Genomic DNA, 27,500 nt, shown 5'->3' on the forward strand with positions numbered 1-27,500 from the left:
ACCTATAGAAACACACGACAGTAGTGTGGTGGTGTTTACCTACAGAAACACTACAGTAGCGTGGTGGTGTTTAGCTACAGAAACACTACAATAGTGTGGTGGTGTTTACCTATAGAAACACTACAATAGTGTGGTGGTGTTTACCTAGATGCTAGATGGTAAAAAAAGTATTTATTGTTTTGTTATATAAACACATGGCAGACTTACATACTTGAGAGAGGACATGGTCTGTGTGCTTATGTATGTATCCTATGTATGTGTCCTATGTATGTATCCTATGTATGTATCCTATGTATGTATCCTATATACAAATGACTGGATACAGTAGGCAGGCTCTAGACTGGACCTGAGCGTAGTTGTTCATATATTTGTTCATATGTAGGGCGGCAGTGGCTCAGGGGTAGAGTGGCCGAACCGCGAGGTTCCCAGTTCGATCCCGGGCAGTTTGATCCCGGGCTCCCCCAGAGTGTCCTTGAGCAAGAGACTGAACCCTACATTACCTCCAGTGAGTCGGTCGGCGCTAGTCTCTTCACCTCCCAATGCCCCCCCCCCCGTATGAATGAATGAACCATTGTAAAGCACTTGGAAAAGCGCTATAAAAATGTTATTCATTATTATTATTATATTCATGTATTTAAAAAAAAAAGAGAAACTTTTCGATCTACAAACTCAAAACGCCTAAAAAAAAAAGACATGAATGCTTTAATACAGTGGTTCTCAAACCTTTTCTGAATCAGGGCCCACTTGAACACCTGAAAAACATCTACACTGCAGGTACACTGCAGTGTAGATGCTGGCCAAGCTTTCGCCGCCGCGACCTGTTTTTAGACGGAGAGCACAGTCATCCTTATAATGTGTCGTGGTGAGTCGCGAGTCCTCCACCTCTTCAGGTCTTCTTCAGTGTTTAGAGCCATGAAATAATTGATGTTATAGACCATTTTACTCCCACACACACACACACACACACACACGCGCGCACACGCTTGCACTTGGCTGGCTACTTTTCTGACCCAGCTAGACATTAGTCTGCCTTAGTGGAACTCCCTGCAATGTGTCGCATTGCGACACGTTATGAGCTTGTTGTAGATGTGCTATTATCGCAGAATGCCCCCCCCCCCCACAGGGACCTCTTGACAGTTCACGTGGTAATAACTTTGTTTACTCTGAACACAGGGGTAGTTTGGAGGTGGCAGTGCAGACGAAGGGCCCCGTTCTCTCCTCAACACACTGCAGGTGCAGATAGAGGCCCTTCAGCCTTTCTATAGACATACATTAACCCAGGGGTCTTCAACAGGGGGTCCAGGACCCCTAGGGGGTCCTCAGAGTTACTACAGGGGGTCCGCCAAATCTTTGTGTGATATGATTTTTTTTTTTTACCTTAACCAGTTGAACCCTATAGCATCCCTTTTTCTGAGGAGAACTTTAGCCAAAAATAGCAGATCTACAAGCTCACAACGGTGAGGCGTTGTGAGCTTGTAGATCGGCTATTTTTGGCAATGAGGTATAGGTGTAGAGGGAAAAAAGAGCAGACCAAGTAAACAAAAAAAGTTTAATCTGAAACACAATGTTATACAATATGTAGTGGGGGTCCCTGCTTCATCTCTCTCTCAGCTAGGGGGTCCCTGCTTCATCTCTCTCTCAGCTAGGGGGTCCTTGGGCTGAAAACGTTGAAGACCCCTGCATTAACCCATTCAATCCGGGAACGCATACTGTGTCACTTTAGATTTTTAGCTAAAACCATTATTTTATATTTTGGGATATTCAAAAATAGCAGATATACAAGCTCGTAGCAGCTTTTTAATCTTGAAATTTGACTATTTAGAAGGGATGACAGTCGAAATGTTTTGAGACGATGATGAGTTTTGGACTCTGTCTGGACCAACCTCGGACCGGCCTAGATGTGCGGCCCTCACATCTAGTATATATATATATTCAAAGATTTGCACACATTTTCACTTTATAAAAAAAAAAAAAAAGCAGATCTACAAGCACTCGGTGCCACACTATGAGCTTGTATTTCTGCTATTTTTGAATAGCCAAAGAGATCTCAAAATGACACAGATGCCGGTCTTAATGGATTAAAAATAACACTTTTGCTAAAAAGGTTATCCACACCACTGGTATTGATAGTAAGTTAGTTAAAACCCTAAAAAATCCTTTACCACATGAATTCTAGCGTCCTGATTCTAGGGTGAACATTCAGGAAAAAATACCCCGATCTACAAGACTCTGAGCTTCAATCTTTAATCGAACCTTCAGTCACGGTGCGATCTTACGTTCTTATCGGCCAATCAGAAGAAGCCTATAATAGATCAGAGGTCTTCAACAGGGGGTCCGGGACCCCTAGGGGGTCCTCAGACTCAGAGTCACTACAGGGGTGCCGCCACATCTTTGTGTGATAGAACCTTTTTCTTTTTACATTAGCCACTTTATTCTGAGGGGAACGTTAGCTGAAAATAGCAGATCTACAAGCTGTTGTGAGCTTGTAGATCTGCTATTTTTTTCAGCAAAGAAGTTTGGGGTAGGGGAAAAAAAGAACAGACCAAGTACAAGTTTTGTAAGTATTGGGGGTTTAAGTGGTTAACTGTCTGAAAACACACATCCACGTCTATGAAACTATCTATGAAAATGTTTGATATGCAAAATATGCGATTTTATGCAACATGTAGTTGGGGGTCCCTGCTTCATCTCTGAAAACATCCTTGGGCTGAAGACGTTGAAGACCCCTGGGCCTGTTATAGTTAGAAGTTATGGGAGCAAAACCGAAAGCAGAACAATCTCTGTCGGGCTGAAACCTCATTATGTCCAAAACTGACACTTTTCAGGATTCAAATTCCCGTTCCACAAGCTTCTTAGAACTTGTAGATCTGCTACTTTTGATGCTTTTGTGTGACGCTGTAGTGCAGGGGTCTTCAACGTTTTCAGGCCAAGGACCCCCTAGCTGAGAGAGAGATGAAGCAGGGTCCCCCCTCTATATTGTATAAAATTGTGTTTCAGATTAAACTTTTGCTGCTCTTTTTCCCCTCTACACCTATAACTCTGCCAAAAATAGCAGATATACAAGCTCACAACGCCTCGTTGTGAGCTTGTAGATCTCCTCAGAAAAGGGATGCTAGGGTTCAAGTGGTTAATGTAAAAATAAATAAATCATATCACACAAAGATTTGGCGGACCCCCTGTACTCTGAGGACCAAGTGGGGAGTTAATTTACACAAAAAGTTAACAAACAATGAAGATGGTTTCTATAAGCAGACGTAGCTTAGCGTTTGGTGGAAGCGAGGCTCACAGAGCTCAATGTAAAGAACACAACGCTGTTCCTTTAAAATGTAAAATGTCAGTGGGGGGGGGGGGGGGGGTGTAGTTGGAGAATCAATGTACAGCACAGTCAGTCACAGCTGGAACTCTGCCAAAGTGTGTGTGTGTGTGTGTGTGTGTGTGTGTGTGTGTGTGTGTGTGTGTGTGTGTGTGTGTGTGTGTGTGTGTGTGTGTGTGTGTGTGTGTGTGTGTGTGTGTGTGTGTGTGTGTGTGTGTGTGTGTTACTGCCGGTTCCAGACTATAGGCGCTCACATTCCAAGTGGAGTGTGCCCTGTTCCACACGCATGCATGCACGCACAACACACATGATGACAATTTGTGTGAAGAGTATCAACATTTGACTGATTCTCTGTTGCAGCAGATCTTGTACTGTAGTGCTGTGTGTGTGTGTGTGACAGTGTGTGTACACTGTGTCTGTGTTTGGGTTGTAGGTTTAATTAGAAACAGGGGCTAGTTGGAATGCGTGTCTGTGTTTGTGTTTTTGTGTGTGTTTGTGTGTGCGTGCGTGCCAAGGAGAGGAGAAACAACAAACACACATTACTTCTACCCTCACAGTGCACACACACCGACACACAACTCAGGACTCTATGCTAGTGTCTCTTCTGTTGTCTTGTTATTGTGGGGATGTGAGCTTGTCGATCTGCTATTTTCCTGCAAAAAAAATTGCAGATCTACAAGCTCATAGCGCGGCACCGAGTGCCGCGCTATGAGCGTGTAGATCTGCTATTTTTGAAAAAATATTTTTGGCAAATCTTGGAATATATATTTTTTAAAGCGAATATTTGTAAAATGTTTAGTTCCAGGGACCCCCAGAAGCAAAGATTTGAGTTAGAAATGTCCGGTTTAAAAAAACACAAAAAAAAAATTGCAGATCTACAAGCTCATAGTGGAGCTTGTATATCTGTTATTTTTGAATATGCGTTCCCGGTCTTAAGGGTTAAGTGGTTAATCCAAAGAGTAAACATGTCTATTATTACAAGTAAGAACGCCAAAAAATTAAAAAAAATAATGAAATAAAATATTTAAAAAAAAAGTAACCAATAAAAAAAAAAAATAATAATCAAAAAAAAATCTGCGTTAAAAGGAGCATCTTAGAAAAATACAAATTCCCCAAAAAAAAACTTTTAATGTTTTTGAACAATTCAACAAAGTGTTTGAAGTGCCTGTTTCACCCACTTCCGGGGGGCGGAGCCAAAATCCGAGCCCGAAGTATTTGTTCGTAGACCCCCACTTAGGGGGGGTAGAAAAAGTTTCGGAGCGATTCGGGCACTTTTCATTTAACATGGGGTTTCAATGGGGAGTTTTTAGGAGCCTTCTCCGGGGCGTGGCTTCCGGGGGAAGGGGCGGGCTTAAACGCAACCTTGACAGGTGTGTTCAGTTTGATGTATGGTACGTCTAAATTGGACATTTACTTATCTCAGAGGAGCTGCACACAGGCAGTGCACACAGAGATACAGACAGACAGAGACACAACCCAAGCAGAGTTACATAGTAAGCTCCACTTGGTCGCCTCCTTCCGCGTTCGCAATAAACTCTTTATTTACACAAAGGTGTTAAGGGCGACACCTTTTTTTTGTTTAGAGCTCTCTGGTTCACATCTTAACACACCTTCTGTTATGGGGGTCCCTGGCAGAGATATTTATTTACATTATAATATTTCATGTGGGGGTCTAGGGCTTCACGTGAAACATTTGGGAGAAGTTCTCCTTTTAGCCGTAAAGTTATGAGGAGGATCTTTTTGTTTTTTATCACATTCCTGAGCCAATAATTTGATTACCGGCGGAAAGATGCTAATGAAAGATGCTAATGAAAGATGCATATGAAAGATGCTAACGTATCCGGTAGGAGACTCCTTGTGTGTCCTACCGGCCATCAAATGATTGCATTGTAAGCTTGTAGATCAGCTATTTCCGCTTTTTGATTACGAAGCCTAAAAAAGGCCAAACAGAAATGTAATTTTTATTCATAATGCTGATTATGCTCCAATGTTCAATGGCCAAAAACACAATTAAATCGTTAATCGCAATTATCTGTGTGACAATTAATGGTCAACTTGAATGTTGTCATGGCGACGGCCCTAGGCGGGAGATGGCTGACTAGTCGCACCTGGCCTGAGTCAAACTAATTGGACTCTGAGCCGGGTGTGTGTGTGTGAGACGTCCTGCTCACATTGTGCATTATCCATATAGACCAATTATTTGTTTACTAACATTGAGACTGGACACACGCAATCAATTCTCAAACTGTTGTTTTGGGGTTCGCTGGTTTCAGCACACCCCAACCCCCTCTAACCTCTAACCCCAACCCCCTCTTGTGTGTGTTGGCTTGTGAGGCGCGTCCTAGCGAGACCTGACAGAATGGGTTTCATTGAGCGCATACTGGTTCTTATCAGTGTGACGTCGTCTGTTAAGGGGTCTATATACAGGATATAAATGTCATCCCACTCATGTGAGGGAGGGGATTCTATCAAATAATGGCCAAAATATCCGTATGGCTCTACCCAGTGGTGGTTAAAGTTTTTTTTACTTAAGTAAAAGTATCAATACTGCAATGTAGACATACTCTGTTACAAGTAAAAGTCCGGAATTAAACAAATTACTTGAGTAAAAGTACAAAGGTATTGGTGTCAAAATATACTAGTAAAAGTACTCATTATGCATACTTCTTGTGAGCTTGTAGATCTGCTATTTTCAAATAGCCATGGCTGAAGTGGTTAATGTTTTACAAAGTAACTTGTTACTAATGTTTTTTTAAATAATTGTAGAGGAGTAAAAGTATAATATTTGCCTCCGGGGATGTAGTGGAGTAGAAGTAAAAGTATAGAACATTCTCTATCCTCAAAAGTGTACTTAAGTACAGTACTTGAGTAAATGTACTTAGTTACTTTACACCACTGGCATCGCAGTTCCCGCCCACTTCCTGGTTTTTCCTGGTGCCGGAAGGAAAAACTCAATGCATTTTTCCCATTGACATTTCCAAAAATATTTATATCAATTAATTTAAGCCTCGAATCAAGCCATCCAGGGTCCTGGTGAATCATGACCATAAAACGTTTTTTTCTGTGATTTTTAAAATTTTTATATTTAATGATATGATATACTATATTTAATAAATACCCTCTGTTTTGCCGTTTTCAAAAAAGTTTTTTCACAGAATCAAACGTTTTATGGTCATGATTCACCAGGACCCTGGATGGCTTGATTCTAGGCTTAAATTAATTGATATAAATATTTTTGGAAATGTCAATGGGAAAAATGCATTGAGTATTTTGCGGTGGAACCCGGAAGGGGCGGGAACTGCGATGCTCTATACACCTTTACCTTCAGGACATGGTCCAACACCTACGCCCCTTCTTGACACACTTACACCCAGATGCACCAACAAGGTTTAAATAAAGCATAGATAATAGGGCTAATCAAGGATTTAAAGTAGAAACAAGGAGCACACACTGGAGGCACCGGGTGCAAACCCAGATTTAAAGGATGGTTTCAAACTAAACAGGATGAGAGTGAAAACGAGGCTTAACATTTGGTGTGACTGGATTAAACCAGTTTAAAGCCTAATCCCTGTCTGTGCAACAACCGGGCCCTTTAGATCAGCTGACAGGATTTTTTGGAAACTCCAGCAGACTTGGCGTTGCGTTGGGCATTTACCTTGCGGTCACTTTTCCTCTACCTAGGGGCTGTCACGATTACAAATTGAAGTTGAAGATTAATCGTCACACAAATAATTGCGATTGACGATTTAATTGTGTTTTTGGCTTTGGACATTGGAACCTATTGATGCAACTTCAAATTTCTGTTTGGTTTAACATAATCAAAACTTACACAGGGCTGAAAACTTAACTGACATATTTAATAATATACTTTTGTGAAAATGTATAAATAGCAGAAATATAGCAAAAAAATACATATTTTTGCAATTTTTTGAAGAATTTTCGACATGGAAAAGTTGACGATTGATTGATTGATTTATGTAAAAAGAATTCCGATGATCTCAAATAATTGCAATTAGGCGAAATATGTAATAATTGCCGAAAGCCAAAACATTTTCAACTCGGGCGCCTGGAAGTGCTTCTAGGCGAGCGCCCTCCCAGTGGACACGGCACGGGGCCTAATGTTGTAGATGTAGGAGTTTTAAAGCTTATCGTACCGGTTGACTGTGTGTCTGTGTGGTCGGCTTGTTGCACAGTTTCTGTGTCGATCTAAAAATATCATTTGCGGTTTTTAGTTTCAGGTAAATGATTAGGAGGATGTTGGAGAGGTGACGAGAAAAACCTGTCCAGTGTGTGTGTGTGTGTGTGTGTGTGTGTGTGTGTGTGTGTGTGTGTGTGTGTGTGTGTGTGTGTGTGTGAGAGAGAGCGAGAGACACACAGAGAGGTTCATACCAAGTAAATGCAAAACATTAATGATATACTGCTGTCATTTGTGGTCACAGAGTTAGTCACAACAAACGGCACAGAAACAATACTTGGACCGATAAGGTGTAGCTTATAATGCCTACTATACCCTTTTTACTACAATAAGAAAAAAATATCCATACAAAAGACAAAAACAAAAACATACTAGAAATACAATATTTTATGGTTTTATATTATCTACTTTATCAGGTTTTCAGGCCAAGGACCGCCTAGCTGAGAGAGAGATGAAGCAGGGACCCCCTCAATGTATAAAAATGTGTTGTAGATTAAACTATTTTTTAACTTGGTCTGCTCTTTTTCCCCTCTACACCAAACCTCTTTGCCAAAAATAGCAGATCTACAAGCTCACAACGCCTCGCAGCGCGAGGCGTTGTGAGCTTGTAGATCGGCTATTTTTGGCTAAAGTTCTCCTCAGAAAAGGGACGCTAGGGTTCAAGTGGTTAAGGTGAAAAAATAAAGGTTTGGCGGCCAGCCTGTAGTAACTCTGAGGACCCCCTAGGGGTCCCGGACCCCCTGTTGAAGACCCCTGTATTATATTATCTTTAAACATTTGAGAGAGAGAGGGAGAGGGGGAGAGAAGGGGAGTGTGTGTGTGTGAGAGAGGGAAATATTACAGACAGACAGACAGACAGAGAGAGGCCCAGACTTGTCGTCTATAAAACCATTAAGTATAATGAAACGGGACACACCCTCAGAGAGAGAGAGAGAGAGAGAGAGAGAGACATATGATCGGTGTTTATTTGAGACAGAGAGGAATGCTCTCCATTAAGGACGGGGATAAAGACAACATGTGCGTTAGTGTGTGTGTGTGTGTGTGTTTTAGTGAGTGTTTTCGTGTGAGTGTGAGATGAATGCCCTACCGCGCCGTGTCATACAGGAAGAGTGTTGCACAAAAGCGGCGAAAATGGAAGCTCTACCACGAGCTCACAGCTCACGCAACGCACCGCCAAGCGTTGTGAGCTTGTAGATCTAACAATATGGGGTTTCATAAAGTCAGAGAGAGAGAGAGAGATCCACCACAGTCTGAAACTCACCTCTTCACCCTCAAATGTTTTTTTGTTTGTTTGCGTGTGTCATTTTTAGATTTCTTTGGGCTATTCAAAAATAGCAGATCTACAAGCTCATAGCACGGCACCGAGTGCCGCGCTATGAGCTTGTAGATCTGCTATTTCTGTGGATTACTTTTTATTTTTTTCTCCCCAATTTAGTCATCATGCCAACTAGTTCCTGCCTACACACATTTGTGTGAGTTGTCACTGCTGTCGTATCATACTGACTCACCTGTTGAAACACTATAATATAGACATAAATATATACAGTATACATTACATATAGATAGATATGAATGTGTAGTAATTGAGTGGAGTCAGGAGTCAGTGCTCTGGAATTTCTTCTAGCACTGCACTACTTCCCTTCCTGTTGGACAGGAAGTACTACTCGAGGCACTGATTCTGAAGTGAACAAGGTAATTGATAGAAGAAGGTAGTAGGGACCATAATGAAAACTACATGTCACGATTATTTGATTATGATATTATCGCGATAATCAAAGTAATGCTTAAAACTCTCTTAAGACACTTTTGTCAACCACTTCTTGAACCCCAGCATCCATCGTCTGGAGTGGAACATTTGCCAAAAATAGCGGATCTACAAGCTCACAACGCGTCGCAACTGCTATTTTTTTGGCAAAGAGATTTAGAGTGTGAAAAAAAGACTGTATCAAGTACGTTCTTTACAGGTGCGTTTTCACCAATTCTAGAGGGTTTAAGTGGTTACGGGATACGCAGCTCGGCAAAGGTGAATTGATCCCAGTGTATGACCGAGCACAATTTATACGATTTATTGTGAGCGTTGTTTTTATCACGATAAACGATAATAATGATTATCGTCCCGTCCCTAGAAGTTAGGGTCGTTTCCACGGTGACAGTCAGACACCATTGACTTGCATGGAAGGCAAACTGGACCCGGAAGTTCAGTGAAATACATTGGAGTCGATGAGAGGTGGACCAGCTTGTGAACAAACACTGTTTCTGAACGATTTGCGTTCCTTTGTCATATCATCGGTTCAGGAATGTAAAAGAAGACATATTGGGTTGTTTTATCCCTCTACACCTATAGCCTCTTTGCCAAAAATAGCAGATCTACAAGCTCTCAACGCCTCGAGGCGTTGAGAGCTTGTAGATCTGCTATTTTCGGCTAATGTTCCCCTCAGAAAAATAATTCTAGGGTTCAAGTGGTTAATGTAAAAAAAAACTAAATCCTATCACACAAAGATTTGGCGGACCCCCAGTAGTAGCTCTGAGGACCCCCTTGCGGTCCCGGACCCCCTGTTGAAGACCCCTGCTTTAGATGCCTTTTATAAAATGCACATTGAAAAGCAACACAGCAGAAAACAATTGTGTGATATGCCTTCTTTAATTTTCCTGGACAGAGGTCTCAATCGTTCAGTAACAGTGATTATTCATAAGCTGTTCCGCCTGGCTCTCATCGACTGCCATGTATTTCCATCAAACTCAGAGAAAATGACGTAGATGACCGTACCTTCTTTTTTTTTTTTACCTGGATTCTGAATAAGGTAGATCCAGCCGCCGGGGAACATTTTATAAGGCATATTATTTTTTTAATGCATTTGTCATCTTCATGGTCTTTATTGTTAGTCAGAACATGCCTGAAACTAATTTTCATATGGTAATAGCTAAAGAAGAGCTATAATCCGTTAAAATGGTTGCAGATTAAACGATTATCAACATAATCGTTTGTTGCAGACCTACACGACACAACATGATATTGTACAATATGATACAATACAATAACATGCAACACAGTACAACACAACACAACACAACACAATGTAATACAGTACAACACAACACAACACAATGTAATACAGTACAACACAACACAACACAACACAATGTAATACAGTACAACACAACACAACACAACACAATGTAATACAGTACAACACAACACAACACAACACAATGTAATACAGTACAACACAACACAACACAATGTAATACAGTACTGTACAGTACAATCCAATACTGGACCCCCAGTTTGACATGCATTAGGCTACTGAGTACGGACCCCCATTTAATGGCATTTCTATCTCTGGGACCCCAATTTATATTGTAAAATCAATGTTGATTTAACTCTTGAGAGTGTACAAATGGAACCCAATGGACCCGTTTGGGTCCATTTGGTTCCATTTGTACACTCTCAGAGTTACAGACCCATAAGGGTTCATTTGGTTCCTAACTATCCATCATTTAGCTGGGGATCCCCTGGAACTCCCTCAAGGACCCCTGGGGGTCCCCGGACCCCGCTTTGAAAACCAATGATCTAGATAGCATGTTATGTGTAGACAGATGACAGGTTAATTTGTTGACCTGGGATCCTGTAGTTTCTATAGTTTCAACGTAAAGATTATTTTTTATTATTATATAGTTTAGTCTTTGATTCTAGGTTCTTGGTTTACCTGTGAGCCTAGTTTACTGAGGCACTACACCAGGGTTCCCCAATTACTTTTCCCCAAGGGCCAAATTATGTCTCGGGTACCGAGCCGAGGGCCAGGGGCATTGTGAAATTTTAGTCATTTTTAGTTTTTTTTTCTCTAATGAGCTAATTTGACACTGTGTTATTTTAGGCCTGGGATTCTTAAATCCTGCGTTGAGGGTCACACAAGGAAAAAAATGCACTTTGGAAACAAAATAAGTTGAGAATCAACCATTTGCTTAAAATATTTAGTTCTTACAGTCTGCTTGAAAAGTAATACAGATTAACAGCAGCCAGTAGTACATACTGAAAATCTAAATAAGTCCAGAATCAACAATTTAATTACAGATGTGTTTGTTAGTCTCCTTGAACAGTAATACAGATATTATTATTTAAAAAGTTTAAAAAAAACAGTTGCTCCCCGCGGGCCGCCTATTGGGGAACCCTGCACTACACTGCCTCTCTGCATTCTATGTGTGTGTTTACCTTGTTTACTGTAAGTCACTCTGGATAAAGAGTGTCTGCTAAATGCCTCCATTGTAAATACAATAGAACTCAGTACAGTTAGAGTAGAACACAATAGAATGGAGAGTACAGGTGAGATGTCTCTCCAGGTCAAAGCTACAGTTAGAAAGCATGCGCGCGTGTGTGTGCGTCTGCGTTCCTGTGTGTGTGTGTGTGTGTGTGTGTGTGTGTGTGTGTGTGCGTGTGCGTTCCTGCGTGTGTGTGTGTGTGTGTGTAAGCGAGGAAGGAAGACCTCTGTACTTGTCATATTTCACAATGGACTGCCACATTCCTTAGACACACACACACACACACACACCCACACACACACACACACACACACACACACACACACACACACACACACACACACACACACACACACACACACACACACACACACACACACACCAATAATCCATCTCTCAACTGTATTCTGTTTCTGTCTTAAAGGAGCATGTCACCCATTTCCAACCTTATCTTCATTTGCACCATTGTTGTTCTTCTCACTCTGTGTCTCGTTGGTAGACTGTGGATAGTTCAGAAACCTGCCTACCAGTGACATCATCGGTAGGCAGGTTTGGTCAATTCAATCAAGATTTTAAACTTTGTGAAATGTGTTTTTTTTTTATTGATGCAAGAACAAGCTTCTGTATCAGCATGCTAACTTTCTAGTAAGAGAGAGTCTGTGTTTTCCATTAGCTCGGAATCCCCGCCCATGATGTCACTGGTAGGCAGTAAGGTTGTGCCGATACACTACTTACATGAAACGATACGATACGATATTGGGCTCACGACATCGATACGATACGATATATGGCACTTTTTTATTATGAAAATATGTGGGGGGGGGAAAAAGAAAATGCAACAAATACTTCTGTTTTTGCATTATTATTATTGCAAAAAAAGAAAAAAAATTGATAAAACGATATTTTTCCCCCCCAAAACGATACATATTGTCACGAAAACGTATCGCGATATATCGCGGGAAGATATGAGCTTGTAGATCTGCTATTTTTGATTTTTTTTTAACATTTGTGCAAATCTTTGAATATATATTTCTTTAAATATACATATTCAAAGATTTGCACAAATGTTCAAGATTTTCCAAAAATAGCAGATCTACAAGCTCGTAGCTGTATATCTGCTATTTTTGTATAGCCAAAGTATATAACATAATGTTTAAAGTGGTTTCTTTAAACAGGTTTTCTTTGAATTGTCGCTAATCACTCACCAACATACCAGGGGCAGTTGACTTTTTTCATAGAAGCCTCTGCTCCACACGGAGCTGGTTGCTTGTTTCTCTCACAGAATCTGGAAACACCGGGGGCTAGCTTCCACATCGTTCTGCATGAACGGCAGCTCATAAGGGACATTCAGTGCATGTTTGAGTGTCAGGACACTGCATAATGAGGGTTAGTGGGGAAAAAACGAACTTTGGAGCTGCTAAAATAGGCGATTTTCGTTCTTACACATTACACTCCTTTATGCCAGTGGAAGGGGTCTCCACAATGGACAACAGGGGCTTCTATAAAAAAATCAACTGCCCCTGGTATGTTGGTGAGTGATTAGCGACACATCAAAGCAAACACCTAATAGACTGGATCTCTCCTTTAAACAGTAGAGATAACGATTCATAGCAAGACAGTTGATTATCAATACAGATACGTGATGATTGAAATTGAAAGATGAATCACGTTGCTCTTTTTAAACAGCAGAGTGCGTGACCTAGTTTTGAGTTCACTTGTTCACAGCACACGCTGTTTTTCTTATAGAGTACACATTAGGGTGACCACCTCCAGACAGGTCCATTGAGGGACAGATGAACCCGTTTCGCGGGACGCATGCGGACCACTCCCGCGCAATTTTTTTTTGCGGTTCTGGGCGGTTTGGGTTCGTTTTTTTCGCGGTTCTGGGCGGATTGGGTTCGTTTTTTTTCCAGTTTTTGGTTTCTTTACTTTGGTTTTAGGGTTAGGATTAGATATAAGAGGGTATTGCAAGTTAACTTCAAAATTTAATGAACTTTTTTTTTTTTTTATAAAATAAATTTTTTTTTTTTTTTTTTTTCCCATAACTTTGATTTTCGGGACATTGCCCTGCTTGTGCGGGACGCGGGACAGAGGGTCCAATTTCGGGACTGTCCCGCGAATTTCGGGACGGGTGGTCACCCTAGTACACATTAACCATAGCCCTGAACCATTCTTTCATTTGATAGAGAAATAATGTTTCCTAGTTTTTTTTCTGAATTGTTTTTAAAATAATAATCATAATTTGGAATTTCATTTAGTTAAATAAGGGGGAAAATGTGTGAGAACCTCATATGAAAATATGGTGAATCGTCACGTCCCTAGACTTAACCGTCCTCAAGGGGAAATTCATTTTCAAATCACTATTCATATGCAGTGTTTCCCCTGTATGCATTAAGCCACCCCTTAAAGGGGAAATCCACCCATTTTCAATATTTAACTATGTCATTAATATAGCATAAAGGAGTTGTGTGGAAATAAGAAAAAATTTAAAAAAAAATTAACATTGCAAAAAAATTTAACATTGCAAAAAAATTAACATTGCAAATTACACCATGATGAGTCATCACAGTGTAATTTGCAATGTTAATTTTTTTGCAATGTTAATTTTTTCTTATTTCCACACAACTCCTTTATGCTATATTAATGACATAGTTAAATATTGAAAATGGGTGGATTTCCCCTTTAAATCCGACCGCCACAGTATGATTTTGTCTGTAAAAAATATATATATCAATGCTCAAATGCGTTGATATAATGCTCAAATGCATTGATATAATGCTCAAATGCATATAATGCTCAAATGCATTGATATAATGCTCAAATGCATTGATATAATGCTCAAATGCATTGATATAATGCTCAAATGCTCTCAGGCAGGATGCCATCTGTGCCATCACTAGTTGTTGATGTGTGACTGACTGATTTGTATACTTTTGTCTATACTTTGTTTTGTCAAATAAAAAGTATATTTTCCTAAATCTGGAGACAGTTCATATGTAAACTATACAGATTATTACTGTGCACATGTACTATATAAGATATAAGACTTTGTGTTTGAGCATAAATATGCACGCGGCACATTCCTCCCCCATACCTTTAACTTCTGGCTAGGGGAAACACTGATATGACATATCACTATTCATTTTCAAATCACTATTCATATGACCGCACACTAACAAAACTACAATAACAACAACAGCAGCACAAACTGTATACTCATGACTGTTCATTAAGGCCTGTTGTTTAAGGTGGCTTTGGCTGCCCTTCTACACTTCAGTGTACAGTATCTCTGTGTTGTGTGTATCTCAGTGTTGTGTGAGCAGCTCAGTGTTGTGTGTATCTCCGTGTTGTGTGAGCAGCTCAGTGTTGTGTGTATCTCCGTGTTGTGTGTGTGTACCTCAGTGTTGTGTACCTGTACCTAGAGGGTGTGTGTGTGTGTGTGTGTGTGTGTGTGTGTGTGTGTGTGTGTGTGTGTGTGTGTGTGTGTGTGTGTGTGTGTGTGTGTGTGTGTGTGTGTGTGTGTGTGTGTGTGTGTGTGTGTGTGTGTGTGTGTGTGTGTGTGTGTGTGTGTGTGAGATAATATACTCTGAGGTATTTGACACTGTCAACCATTTCAGCTGTTTGCTTATTGATGAGGTGGTGTGTGGCACACCCACCCACCCACACATTATCATTTCCGTTGTCTTGCTGACATGGAGGTGGAGATGGTTGTCGTGACGTGTGAAACCACGTTGTCACAGTCCAGAGTGGTTGTGTGTGAGCGGGCAGATAAAGGCCTGGATTAGAGCCCAGAGATTTTGGGTCTAATGGCGTTTTTGTCTCTCATGGTGTTTTGACGTCTCTTAACCCTTTTAGACCGGGAATGCATCTGTGTCATTTTAAGATTTCTTTGGCTATTCAAAAATTGCAGATCTACAAGTTTGTAGATCTGCAATTTTTTGAAAAATCCTGAATATTTGTCCAAATCTTTGAATATATATATATTTTTTTAAAGCGAACATTTTTAACTCAAATCTTTGTTTCTGGGGGTCCCTGAAACAAAATATTTTGAGATGGGGGGGGTCCGCAGCCAAATACATATCATTTTGGGGGGGGTCCTTGACATGAAAAAGTTTGAGCACCACAAGAAAACAAGCAAAAAAGAAGCAAATAGTTACAAATGTTTTGCTTTAAAGAAAATAATATATATTCAAAGATTTGCACACATTTTCACGATTTAAAAAAAAAAATGCTGATCTACAAGCTCATAGCGCGGCACGGGCTTGTATATCTGCTATTTTTGAATAGCTAAAGAAATTAAAAAAAATGACACAAAGATGTGTTCCCGGTCTTAATGGGTTAAATTGAAAAATGTTCTAATTAGTAAAAAAAAGAAAAAGTATTTCATTAGACATTATTTTTTGCCCCTGTTTTGGGCATATCATTATCGGTGAAGATTTTCACAAACCTTCAAAACATTTATAAAATGTTCATCTACGAGCAGCTTGTAGATCGGCTATATCCCCCAGCGTCCGTATTGTGGGGAAAGCTTTCGCTGAACATAGCAGATCGACAAGTGAGCTTGTCGATCTGCTATTTTCAGCGAAAGCTTTCCCCAGTATTGGAGGAAGGTAGGTAAGTGACGGCTGATGGACCGCTAAGAGTCATTGGTTTAGCTTGGTGTACACAGTAAGGGGCTCAACACACATCCCTGTGGCACTCCCTGGTGTTGGTGTGCTGATGAACACCTTGTAGATGATGTATACATAATGAGCCAGTGTGTAGTTCATTATTTATTGCCTTTCTATCTGGTAGTAGCAGTAATATGCCTGTCGCTCTCTCTGGATCAGTGGCTCTCAGCCTGTGGGTCGGGACTGACATGATTTTGTGGGGAACGGCCTGAAAAGTTTGAGAACCACTGCTCTAGATGACAGTCTACCTGTCTGTCTCTCTAGATGACAGTCTACCTGTCTGTCTCTCTAGATGACAGTCTACCTGTCTGTCTCTCTAGATGACAGTCTACCTGTCTGTCTCTCTAGATGACAGTCTACCTGTCTGTCTCTCTAACTGCCCGTCTGTCTCTCCAGATGACAGTGTGTCTCACTACCTGTCTGTCTCTAACTGCCTTTCTGTCTCTCTAACTACTTGTCTGTCTCTCCAGATGACATGTCTAACTGCCTGTCTGTCTCTTTAACTGCCTGTCTGTCTCTTTAACTGCCTGTCTGTCTCTCTAACTGCATGTCTGTCTCTCTAACTGCATGTCTGTCTCTCTAACTGCATTTCTGTCTCTTTAACAACCTGTCTGTCTCTCCAGATGACAGCATGTCTAACTGCCTGTCTGTCTCTTTAACTGCCTGTCTGTCTCTTTAACTGCATGTCTGTCTCTCTAACTGCATGTCTGTCTCTAACTGCATTTCTGTCTCTTTAACAACCTGTCTGTTTCTCCAGATGACAGCATGTCTAACTGCCTGTCTGTCTCTCTAACTGCCTGTCTGTCTGTTTCTCTAACTGCGTGTCTGTCTCTCTAACTGCGTGTCTGTCTCTCCACATGTCATGAGAGCGTGTCCAACTGCCTGTCTGTCTCTCCACATGACAGTGTGTCTAACTGCCTGTCTGTGTCTCTAACAACCTGTCTGTCTCTCTAGATGACATCATGTCTAACTGCCTGTCTGTCTCTCTAACTGCATGTCTGTGTATCTAACAGCCTGTCTGTCTCTCCACATGACAGCGTGTCTAACTGCCTGTCTGTCTCTCTAACAACCTGTCTGTCTCTCCAGATCACATCATGTCTAACTGCCTGTCTGTCTCTCTAACAACCTGTCTGTCTCTCCACATGACAGCGTGTCTAACTGCCTGTCTGTCTCTCTAAATGACATCATGTCTGTAACTGCCTGTCTGTCTTTCTAACAACCTGTCTGTCTCTCCAGATCACATCATGTCTAACTGCCTGTCTGTCTCTCCAGATGACAGCATGTCGGGGGTCAGTGACGTCCAGGACCGCCTGGCGTCTCTGGAGCTCCGGGTCCAGCAGCAGGACGATGACATCACCGTGATGAAGGCAGCGCTGGCCGACGTCCTCCGCCGATTGGCTGCCTCCGAAGACTCCGCCCCTCCCAGCGTCAAGAAGCACACAGGGGGCAAAGGTCACCACCTCTGACACTTGACCGTAGTGATTTAAACAGTACTAGTACTACTCTAGAGAACCCAAGTGTGACATCACTGCCACTATTTTCAATTCAATTACATTTTATTAAAATGTCAAATCACAACAAGTCACACTTTACATGTAGAGCAGAGACCCGACAGTCCCACCCACTAGAGGGCGCTAGCCCGCTGGTTTACATTGAAAATAAATACAATAGAGAAATCTTAGATTGCGTCATATAAGAACTGTGTTCCAAAAATAAACGCATCAGCCTGGCAATCTTACTCATATGGATATGAAGCATCAACTGACTTAAGTACAAATGTATCCAAAGAGTACGAAGATAAATCAATTTTCTCCAAACACAGACGTTATCAAATGTAACTCAATATCATAAACCAGTGGTTCTCAAACTTGTCAAGGACCCCCAAATTGACACTTATTAGCTGGACACCCATTTGAACAGATATGCCAGGGACCCCCATAAGAGAATATTTTTACGGCAGTGATTCTCAATCTCAACCATTTTAATATCAAACCCCCAGTTTGAAATGCATGCATTAGGCTACGGACCCCCATGTAATGACATTTATATCTCTGGGACCCCAATTTATATTGTAAAATCTATGTTAATTTAATGGGTCCATTTGGTTCCATTTGTACTCTCTGTCTGATTTACAGACCCATAAGGGTTCATTTGGTTCCTAACTATCTATCATTTAGCTGGGGACCCCCTGGAACTCCCTCAAGAACCCCTGGGGGTCCCGGGACCCCACTTTGAGAACCACTGTCATAAACAACACAGTCACATACCTGAACAACAAAATCACGGGCTGATATGTTTATGTTTGGAACAAAGTTCTTACTGTATATGACACCATGCTAAGATGACCCTATATGGTATTTTACTGTATACGACGCCATGCAAAGTTCAAATAAGTGTTAAATAGCTGTATGTTCTGACAGTAATCATTGCTATACAGCGGTGGTTCCCAAACCTTTTAGCTGGAGACTCAACAGAGAAATGTTATGTCTCCCTCCTGGGACCCAAACTGGTGAAAATCACTGATCTACAAGCTCACAGCGGTGGATTGCTGTGTGTTACAGTTACAGGGAGCAGTGGGGGTTTTCATGTGTTGCTCAATACACACACACACACACACACACACACACACACACACACACACACACACACACACACACACTAACTACTGGCTTCTGTGCTTGTTTCAGCTCATTAACTTTCAGGAATAAGATCGAAACCATTGTGTGTGTGTGTGTGTGTGTGTGTGTGTGTGTGTGTGTGTGTGTGTGTGTGTGTGTGTGTGTGTGTGTGTGTGTGTGTGTGTGTGTGTGTGTGTGTGTGTGTGTGTGTGTGTGTGTGTGTGTGTGTGTGTGTGTGTGTGTGTGTGTGTGTGTGTGTGTGTGTGTGTGTGTGTGTGTGTGTGTCCGCCCCCGTACTCGCTTCCTTTCAGTCGTTGGAGGTCATTTAAGGATTTCCTGTTAGACACACACACTGACAGACAGACAAGCTCACACTGACAGACATCTACAAGCTCACAACGTGTCACGTTGTGAGCTTGTAGATCGGCTATTTTTGGTGAAGAGATTTGGTGTAGATGAAAAAAAGACAAAGGCGGTCCAAGTACAGAGCTAACTAGCTAACTAGTTTAGTCTAGTTTACTAGTTCTAGACCACTGTTTCCCAAACAGTGGGTTGGGGCCCATGTTCGGGTCACAGAGCAATTTTTATGGATTGCAATTAAATTGAAATGATATATATATATATATATATATATATATATTATTTTAAAAGATTTTAAAATGTTTAAACAAAAAATCTCAACTTTTCATCAATAAAAAAAAATCTAAAGTATTTCATAAATAAAATAAAATAATATAATCATTTCTATAAAAAAATATACTTAAAAAAAAACACTTAATAATAAATAATTATAAGTAGTGAAAATAGCAGATTTACAAGCTCACAATGTGTCTCTTCGCGCCGCATTGTGAGCTTGTAGATCTGCTATTTTCAATCGTATGGGTCTAATTTCGTCTAATAACGTCTAATTTCTCTTTTGGGTCTTGAGCTAAAACGTTTGGGAACCCACTGAGATAGAGGGTTTAAATGTCCAGGAGGTGTTTACAGTTTATAGTAGTGTTTATAGTTTATAGTAGTGTTTATAGTTTATAGTAGTTTTTATAGTTTATAGTAGTTTATCTGTTCATGTGGTGTGTTGCTGCCCCCTACAGGCGGGACGCCGCTGCGCGAGGCCTACTCTCTGTCCTGCATCACCAACGGCTCCGCCAGGAAGTCCCAGAGAGACTCCACCCCCCTCTCCGTGTCCAGGAAGGACACCTTGTCCTCGGCCGCCAAGAGGTACAGCACTTACTTACTTAACCCATAAGACCTGAGGCCATTCTTAAATTATTTTCTAAATCATTTTTTTTTTTCCCAAACTTTTTTTCAAAAATAGCAGATCTACAAGCTCATAGCGCGGCACTCGGTGCCGCGCTATGAGCTTGTATATCTGCTATTTTTGAATAGCCAAAGAAATCTAAAGTGACACAGATGTGTTCCAGGTCTTAAAGGGTTTACTCACACGACTGTACGCAAGTACGTGTCTATGTGCAACGTCTTGGTCTATTCTCCTTTCTATTTCAAATAAATTCATATTTACAGGTCCCACTGGAACATCAGTCACAGCTGGATGATTGATTGATTGATTGATTGATTGATGGATGGATCGATCACTGCACCTGCCCTGTATCTCCTGTCTTTAATGTATTATTACATGACATTCTGTTTTACATAAATGCTAATGATAAACATAACCTCTTCTCTCCTGTCTTAACGATTGTATTGAAAAAAACTCTAATGTAATAGTTTTAGATAAGACAAATATAATGGCTTTTTAGTCATATTAAAAATAAGTCCTGCCAATAACGCATATATGCGTTCTTTAGAATCCATCACTTGCCTGCCAATAACGCATATAAATGCGTTTTTAAAATTTGACCCAAAGACCAAGGAGATATGATTTTTTTGAAGATCTAGACTCCTATCCACTTCCTTGTTAACTTAAAACTTAAAAATTCTGTATCTCGGCTCCTGAGTACTTTTTTTTTCAATGAAAAATCTCTGGCAGGCAACAGCTAAAAATCTGATATAATTCTGGCAGTCAATCGGTTAATCTGAGAGAACTCTCAAACTTTCTATATGTCAAAGAATCCCATAACTCTGAGAGTGTACACATGGTCTGGTTCCATGTGTACACAGACCTGTAAGGGTCCATTTGGTTCCATGTGTACCCTCTCAGAGTTACAGACCTGTAAGGGTCCATTTGGTTCCATGTGTACACTCTCAGAGTTACAGACCTGTAAGGGTCCATTAAGAACCCCAAGAGTCAAGGAACTCTGAGGGCCCTGGACCTTACTTTGAGAACCACTACTATAATCTAATTACCTTATTTTATAAATAACTCTTTAGTCTAATAGATTTTTTTTTTAGATAACTCTTTAATGTAATGGTTTTATTTTTAAACAACTATATAATGTAATAGTTTTATTGAGATAACTCTCAGTCTAACCTAATAGTCTTATTCATGACGAAGTCTCCAGTCAACTGGTCGTATTGAGATAAGTCTTCAGGCTAATGGTTTTATTTTAAAAACAATTATTTAATGTAATGGTTTTATTCTAAAACAACTATTTAATGTCATGGTTTTATATTAAAACAACTATTTGATGTAATGTTTTATTCTAAAACAACTATTTAATGTCATGGTTTTATATTAAAACAACTATTTAATGTAATGGTTTTATTCTAAAACAACTATTTAATGTTATGGTTTTATATTAAAACAACTATTTGATGTAATTTTTTATTCTAAAACAACTATTTAATCTTATGGTTTTATTTTAAAACAACTATTTAATGTAATGTTTTATATTAAAATAACTATTTAATCTAATGGTTTTATATTAAAACAACTGTTTAATGTAATGGTTTTATAGTAAAACTATTTAATGTAATGGTTTTATATTAAAACAACTATTTAATCTAATGGTTTTATAGTAAAACAACTATTTAATGTAATGGTTTTATTCTAAAACAACTATTTAATGTAATGGTTTTATTTTAAAACTATTTAATGTAATGGTTTTATATTAAAACAACTATTTAATCTAATGGTTTCATATTCAAACAACTATTTAATGTAATGGTTTTATATTAAAACAACTATTTAATGTAATGGTTTTATTCTAAAACAACTATTTAATGTAATGGTTTTATTTTAAAACTATTTAATGTAACGGTTTTATTTTAAAACTCTTTAATCTAATGGTTTTATATTAAAATAACTATTTTAATGTAATGGTTTAATATTAAAACAACTATTTAATGTAATGGTTTTATTCTAAAACAACTCTTTAATGTAATGGTTTTATATTAAAACAACTCTTTAATGTAATGGTTTTATTCTAAAACAACTCTTTAATGTAATGGTTTTATATTAAAATAACTATTTTAATGTAATGGTTTAATATTAAAACAACTATTTAATGTAATGGTTTTATTCTAAAACAACTCTTCAATGTAATGGTTTTATATTAAAACAACTCTTTAATGTAATGGTTTTATTCTAAAACAACTCTTTAATGTAATGGTTTTATTCTAAAACAACTATTTAATGTAACTCTTTAACCTAATGTGTTTTATAATTCATAAAGAACTCTCCAGTCTACTTGGTGTCATTGAGAGGAAGTCCTTCAGTCTAATGGTTTTTTTTTCACAGAGAGAACTGCAGTGAAGCCGTACTTGTTGGTGAACTGGTTTCTCCTCCTAGCAGTGCCTCAGCACACATCCCATAATAGTCCCCTCCGGCGCTGTGTGAGGACAGGCCTGATGGTTATGTGTGTCGGACAGGCAGGGACATGTCTTCAGCTCTGAAGCACAATGGAAGCGTCCTCACTCACTGTCACTCCATCCAAAAAACTGTTTTACTCATTGCTGTCTTTGAGTTCAGTAATTCTTCAACGTCTTTCATTTCGAGAAACGTCCCAGATTGGTATGGGTTAGGGTGAAGGACACCCCTTATGAGACATTTGTTTAGGACAAATGTTTTGGGATCTCTGGGATGTGTGTTAATTTAACTCTGAAACTGAAACAAATGGAACCAAATGGACCCGTGCCTTACAGGTTCATTTGGTTCGGACGGAAAACACTCATCCCCCCAAAGTAAAGAGCCATTATTGTACGTATAAGTTATTAGGATGTCAAAATAAATATTTGAACCTCGAATGATCAGCAACTTCGGGGGAACGTTGCGCCATAAAAGATCCATAAAAAAATCTCCATATACTTTTTGATTAGGGGCTCAATTAGTGTGTTTATAAAATCAATTCAACCAAAGTGGAGTGAGCTGACGGTCTTTGATACGGCATCCATTGAGTCTGAAAGTCTGGAACTGTCGCTTGACAGTGACGTTACTGACAAATCCTTGTATGCTGGCATTCTGATTGGCAAATGCCAGGTTCATTTTGTTGACCTGGTATCCTATAGTTTCTATAGTTCTTTTTGTTTAAATATTATTTTAATGTTCACACTGATGCTAGGTTCTTGGTTTACCTATGATCCTAGATTACTGAGGCGCTACACTGTCTCTATGCATTTGATGTATGTGATTAACCAATTGAGGCCTGAGGTTCCGATTCTGCAAAAATGTCTTCTAAATCCTAAAAGTTTTTTCTGAAAAAGCAAACTTTTTCATGTCAAGGACCCCCAAAATGATATGAATTTGGCCGCGGACCCCCATCTCAAAATATGTTGTTCCAGGGACCCCCTGAAGCAAAGATTTGAGTTAATGTTTGCTGTAAAAGAATATATATATTCAAAGATTTGCACACATTTTCACGATTTTTCAAAAATAGCAGATATACAAGCTCATAGCGCCGCGCTATGAGCTTGTAGATCTGCTATTTTTTTTAAAATCGTGAAATAGCCCAATAGCCAAATAGCCCAATAGCCAAAGTGTAAAATAATGCTTTTTAGCTCAAATCAAGAAGTGACACAGATGCGTTCCAGGACTTAAAGGGTTAACCTGCTTACTGTAAGTCGCTCTGGATAAAGAGCGTCTGCTAAACGCCTAAATTGTAATTGTAACCGGCCGCGAGCGCTCATCCATGCTTGAGCACGCTTTCACTGTAAGCCTTAAATATGTATTTGTTTTACGCGCCGGTGCTACTGTAACACTAGCGGGATTAACAGTACCGGTCTGGTAGGCTAACGTGTCTGACAGCATTCAAGCAGAACTGTCAGAAGGTGTAGCTCAGGTCAAATAATGGCAGACACTCTGCAATCGTTCAGCTATACACGAATCCACGGAGCGCTGCCCTGCGCGCAGCCATCGCTGCGGCGTCAACGCTCCGCGGACGCGACACCGCAGCGATGGCCGCCTACAGGCAGCTACAGGCAGCGCGTCTGTGGATTCGTCTATAGTTTCCCGCCTGTCCAATGCCGATTATTATTATTATTTTTTGTCGCATTCCTAAGCCAATAATTTGATGACCAGCAGCGGTTCCGGTAGGAGACACAAAGAGTCTCCTTTGTGTCTCTTACCGGAACCGCTGCCGGTCATAAAATGTTGGCTTAGGAATGTGACAAAAACAAAAACAAAATCCATGAATTCAAGTCTCCATGGGGTGACTTGTCTGTCTGTCTGTCTGTCTGTCTGTCTGTCTGTCTGTCTGTCTGAGGGGAGAGAGGGGAAAAGCCCAGGACCTCCTGGGCTCCTTTAACTTTTGCTGTTTATCCGTCCCAAATTCCACGTTCTACACTGTCTGTCTGTCTGTCTGTCTGTCTGTCTGTCTGTCCCGTGTCTCACTGCTCTGACGTGTCCTCCCACAGCGGAGTAGGAGTAGGAGGAGGAGGAGGAGGAGGAGGAGGAGAGAGGAGGAAGGACAGTAGCGGAGGAGGAAGCGTTCGCTCCTCCTCCCAGATGGAGGACATCCAGGAGCATCAGGACGGCATCAGCGCCGCTGCCTCCTCCCCCGGCACCTCCCACGCCTCCCCCTCCCCCTCCACCTCCTCGCACCCCCCCTCCCCGCACCCCCCCACCCCACAGGCCACGCCCCACAGAGGCACGGCGGCCCACACAGCGGACGGCGGCGGCAAGGGCCCGGGCCCGTCCCCCTCCCCCTCCAAAAGGTTTCACCGCCACACCTTGTCAATCGAAAACCCCTTTTTAAGCTGACGGCTGCTGTTGCTAGCCTTTTAGCTAACCTTTTAGCTAACTGCGTGCTAACCTTTTCGCTAACTGTGTGCTAACCTTTTAGCTAACTGCGTGCTAACCTTTTAGCTAACTGCGTGCTAACCTTTTAGCTAACTGCGTGCTAACCCTTTAACTACGTTCTAACTCTTTAACAGTGGTTCTTAAACGTCTTGGGCTTCTGTACCCCCTTTCGCCGGTTTCTGAATCCAAGTGGCCCCCCCCTTTTTGCCTGCTACAGCATTGTGTTTACTAGGAAACTGCCAGAGAAACATTACAAATAAGAAATGGTAGTGGAAAGAGTCGCAATTAGCGACCATAGCATTTCAGTGAATGCAGCATTTCACTGAATGCATTCAGTGAAATGCAGTTTTTATGGCAATTTGTTCAAAATAGAAGGCTTTTTGTTTTTATTTTATATTGACCCCCATCTCAAAACATTTTGTTCCAGGGACCCCAAGAAGCAGATTTGAGTTAAAATGTATATCAAAGATTTGCACAAGTCTTCACAATTTTTCAAAATACTTGCAGATCTAATTTGGAGATGTGCTATTTTTGAATAGCTAAAGAAATCTTAAAATGATAGAGATGTGTTCCCGGATTGAATTGGTTAACTGATTCAAATTGTGAGTTCAGTGAAGAGTCACACCTCCGCTGCAGTTTGCTTGAAATACAGGGAACCGAGAAGCGCACCCTGACTCACACCTGCAACGCTCTGTCATTTCCTTACTGAGTGTTCTCACTTCCTGTAGGGGAGGGGCTTCGTGTTCGCATTGGTTTCCTGAGGCGGGGGATGATCTATAATGCCTTGTCTGTCTGTCTCTCGGCCTGTCTGTCTGTATTTCTGCCTTCTGTCTGTCTGTTTAAATATATTAGAAGTTAAGAAAGAGAGAGAGAAATCCTTTGTGTTCATTTATCACTTTGGTCCTTATAACTCTACCTCTGAGAGTGTACAGATGGAACCAAATGGACCCGTAGGGGTCCATTTGGTTCCATCTGTACGCTCAGAGTTAAATGACACCTGGTACGGAGTTGACTTGAGGTCAACATCAAAGGCTCTCTATAGACGTGTTCATTTTAATTGAAAGCTACATCTTCCCAAACCCTTCTTCACCTTTGACCCTTGATCCACGACCCTTGACCCCCACAGAGGAAGTGTCATGACCTCTGCTTTGAGCATGACGAGAGAACGGCTGGCCAGACAGGAAGTGACATCATCACTTCCTCGCTGTCCTTATCGTAGCTACTGGGGTGCAGTCCAAGACAAACAATAGAGAGAAAAAACACAAGACTGCCCACATCGCCTTAACTTCCCGTATCGGAAGATCCTCTTTTCACGGCGTTTGGCCCAGGCTATTTAAGACCCACTGTACAAGTTATAGAACATACAAGCTATACAGTTATACAAAACGTGGAGTATAATATTCTGTATGCCTTCATACTTGATATGCATCAAATGAACGTGTACGTGTATGAATGTATATTATGTACTATAACTGAAATGTATTTTGATGCGGAGTTGCCAAAACTTTCATTCAAGTTATTGGGCTTTAGTTTTATTTCTAAAGCTTGGATAATTAGGCAGAAGAGGTGAGTTTATTTGATGCATACAGAATATTATATTATACTCTAGGTCTTAAATAGCATGGGCGAAATGGAAAAAGTGAAAAGATGGTCTTCCGTAAGTGGCCGTGTGTGTGTGCGTGTGTGTGTGGGTGTGGGTGTGGGTGGGTGGGTGTGTGTGTGTGTGTGTGTGTCCGTTTGTGACTAGTTAGAGAGCCACTGGGATGATAAGCTATCTTCCTAAAGAATTGATCTTTGATCAGTGTCAGAAGGTGTAGAAGCAACAATGCATGTCTGTTCCTTTTTGCCTGCCCTGCCCCCTGCTGGATGGAGATATACATGACCTCTGTTCTCACATCTTTACCTGTCTGTCTGATGGCTGCCTGTCTGTCTGTACTGAATGTTTACCTGTGTGTCTGATATTTACCATTCCCTCTGATCTGTACCTGTCGCTCTGATCTTTACCTGTCTGACTGATCTTTACCTGTGTGTCTGATATTTACCATTCTATCTGATCTGTGCATCTGTACCTGTCTCTCTGATGTTTACCTGTGTGTCTGATCTTCACCTGTCTCTCTCTCTCTCTGCCCCATCTGAGGAAATGACAGTTCCTCCTACCTGTCTAACTGTTCTATTTACAACCTGTCTAACTGTTCTATTTACAACCTGTCTAACTGTTCTATTTACAACCTGTCTAACTGTTCTATTTACAACCTGTCTAACTGTTCTATTTACAACCTGTCTAACTGTTCTATTTACAACCCGTCTAACTGTT

The 27,500-nt window shown here is 40.6% G+C and overlaps 1 protein-coding gene across 1 annotated transcript in view; it reads left to right on the forward strand.

Moving 5' to 3' along the window:
• Positions 1–27,500, forward strand: part of eml4 (EMAP like 4) — a 77,879-nt gene that overhangs the window by 3,671 nt on the left and 46,708 nt on the right. Inside the window, exons 2-4 of the mRNA XM_080449940.1 lie at positions 17,708–17,887; positions 20,145–20,271; positions 24,802–25,101. Coding sequence (XP_080306066.1) covers positions 17,708–17,887; positions 20,145–20,271; positions 24,802–25,101 — 607 coding nt within the window. The remainder of the gene's footprint in view (positions 1–17,707; positions 17,888–20,144; positions 20,272–24,801; positions 25,102–27,500) is intronic.

This window comes from Gymnoscopelus braueri, assembly GCF_963280865.1.
Source record: "Gymnoscopelus braueri genome assembly, chromosome: 14".
Classification (NCBI taxonomy): Eukaryota; Metazoa; Chordata; class Actinopteri; order Myctophiformes; family Myctophidae; genus Gymnoscopelus; species Gymnoscopelus braueri.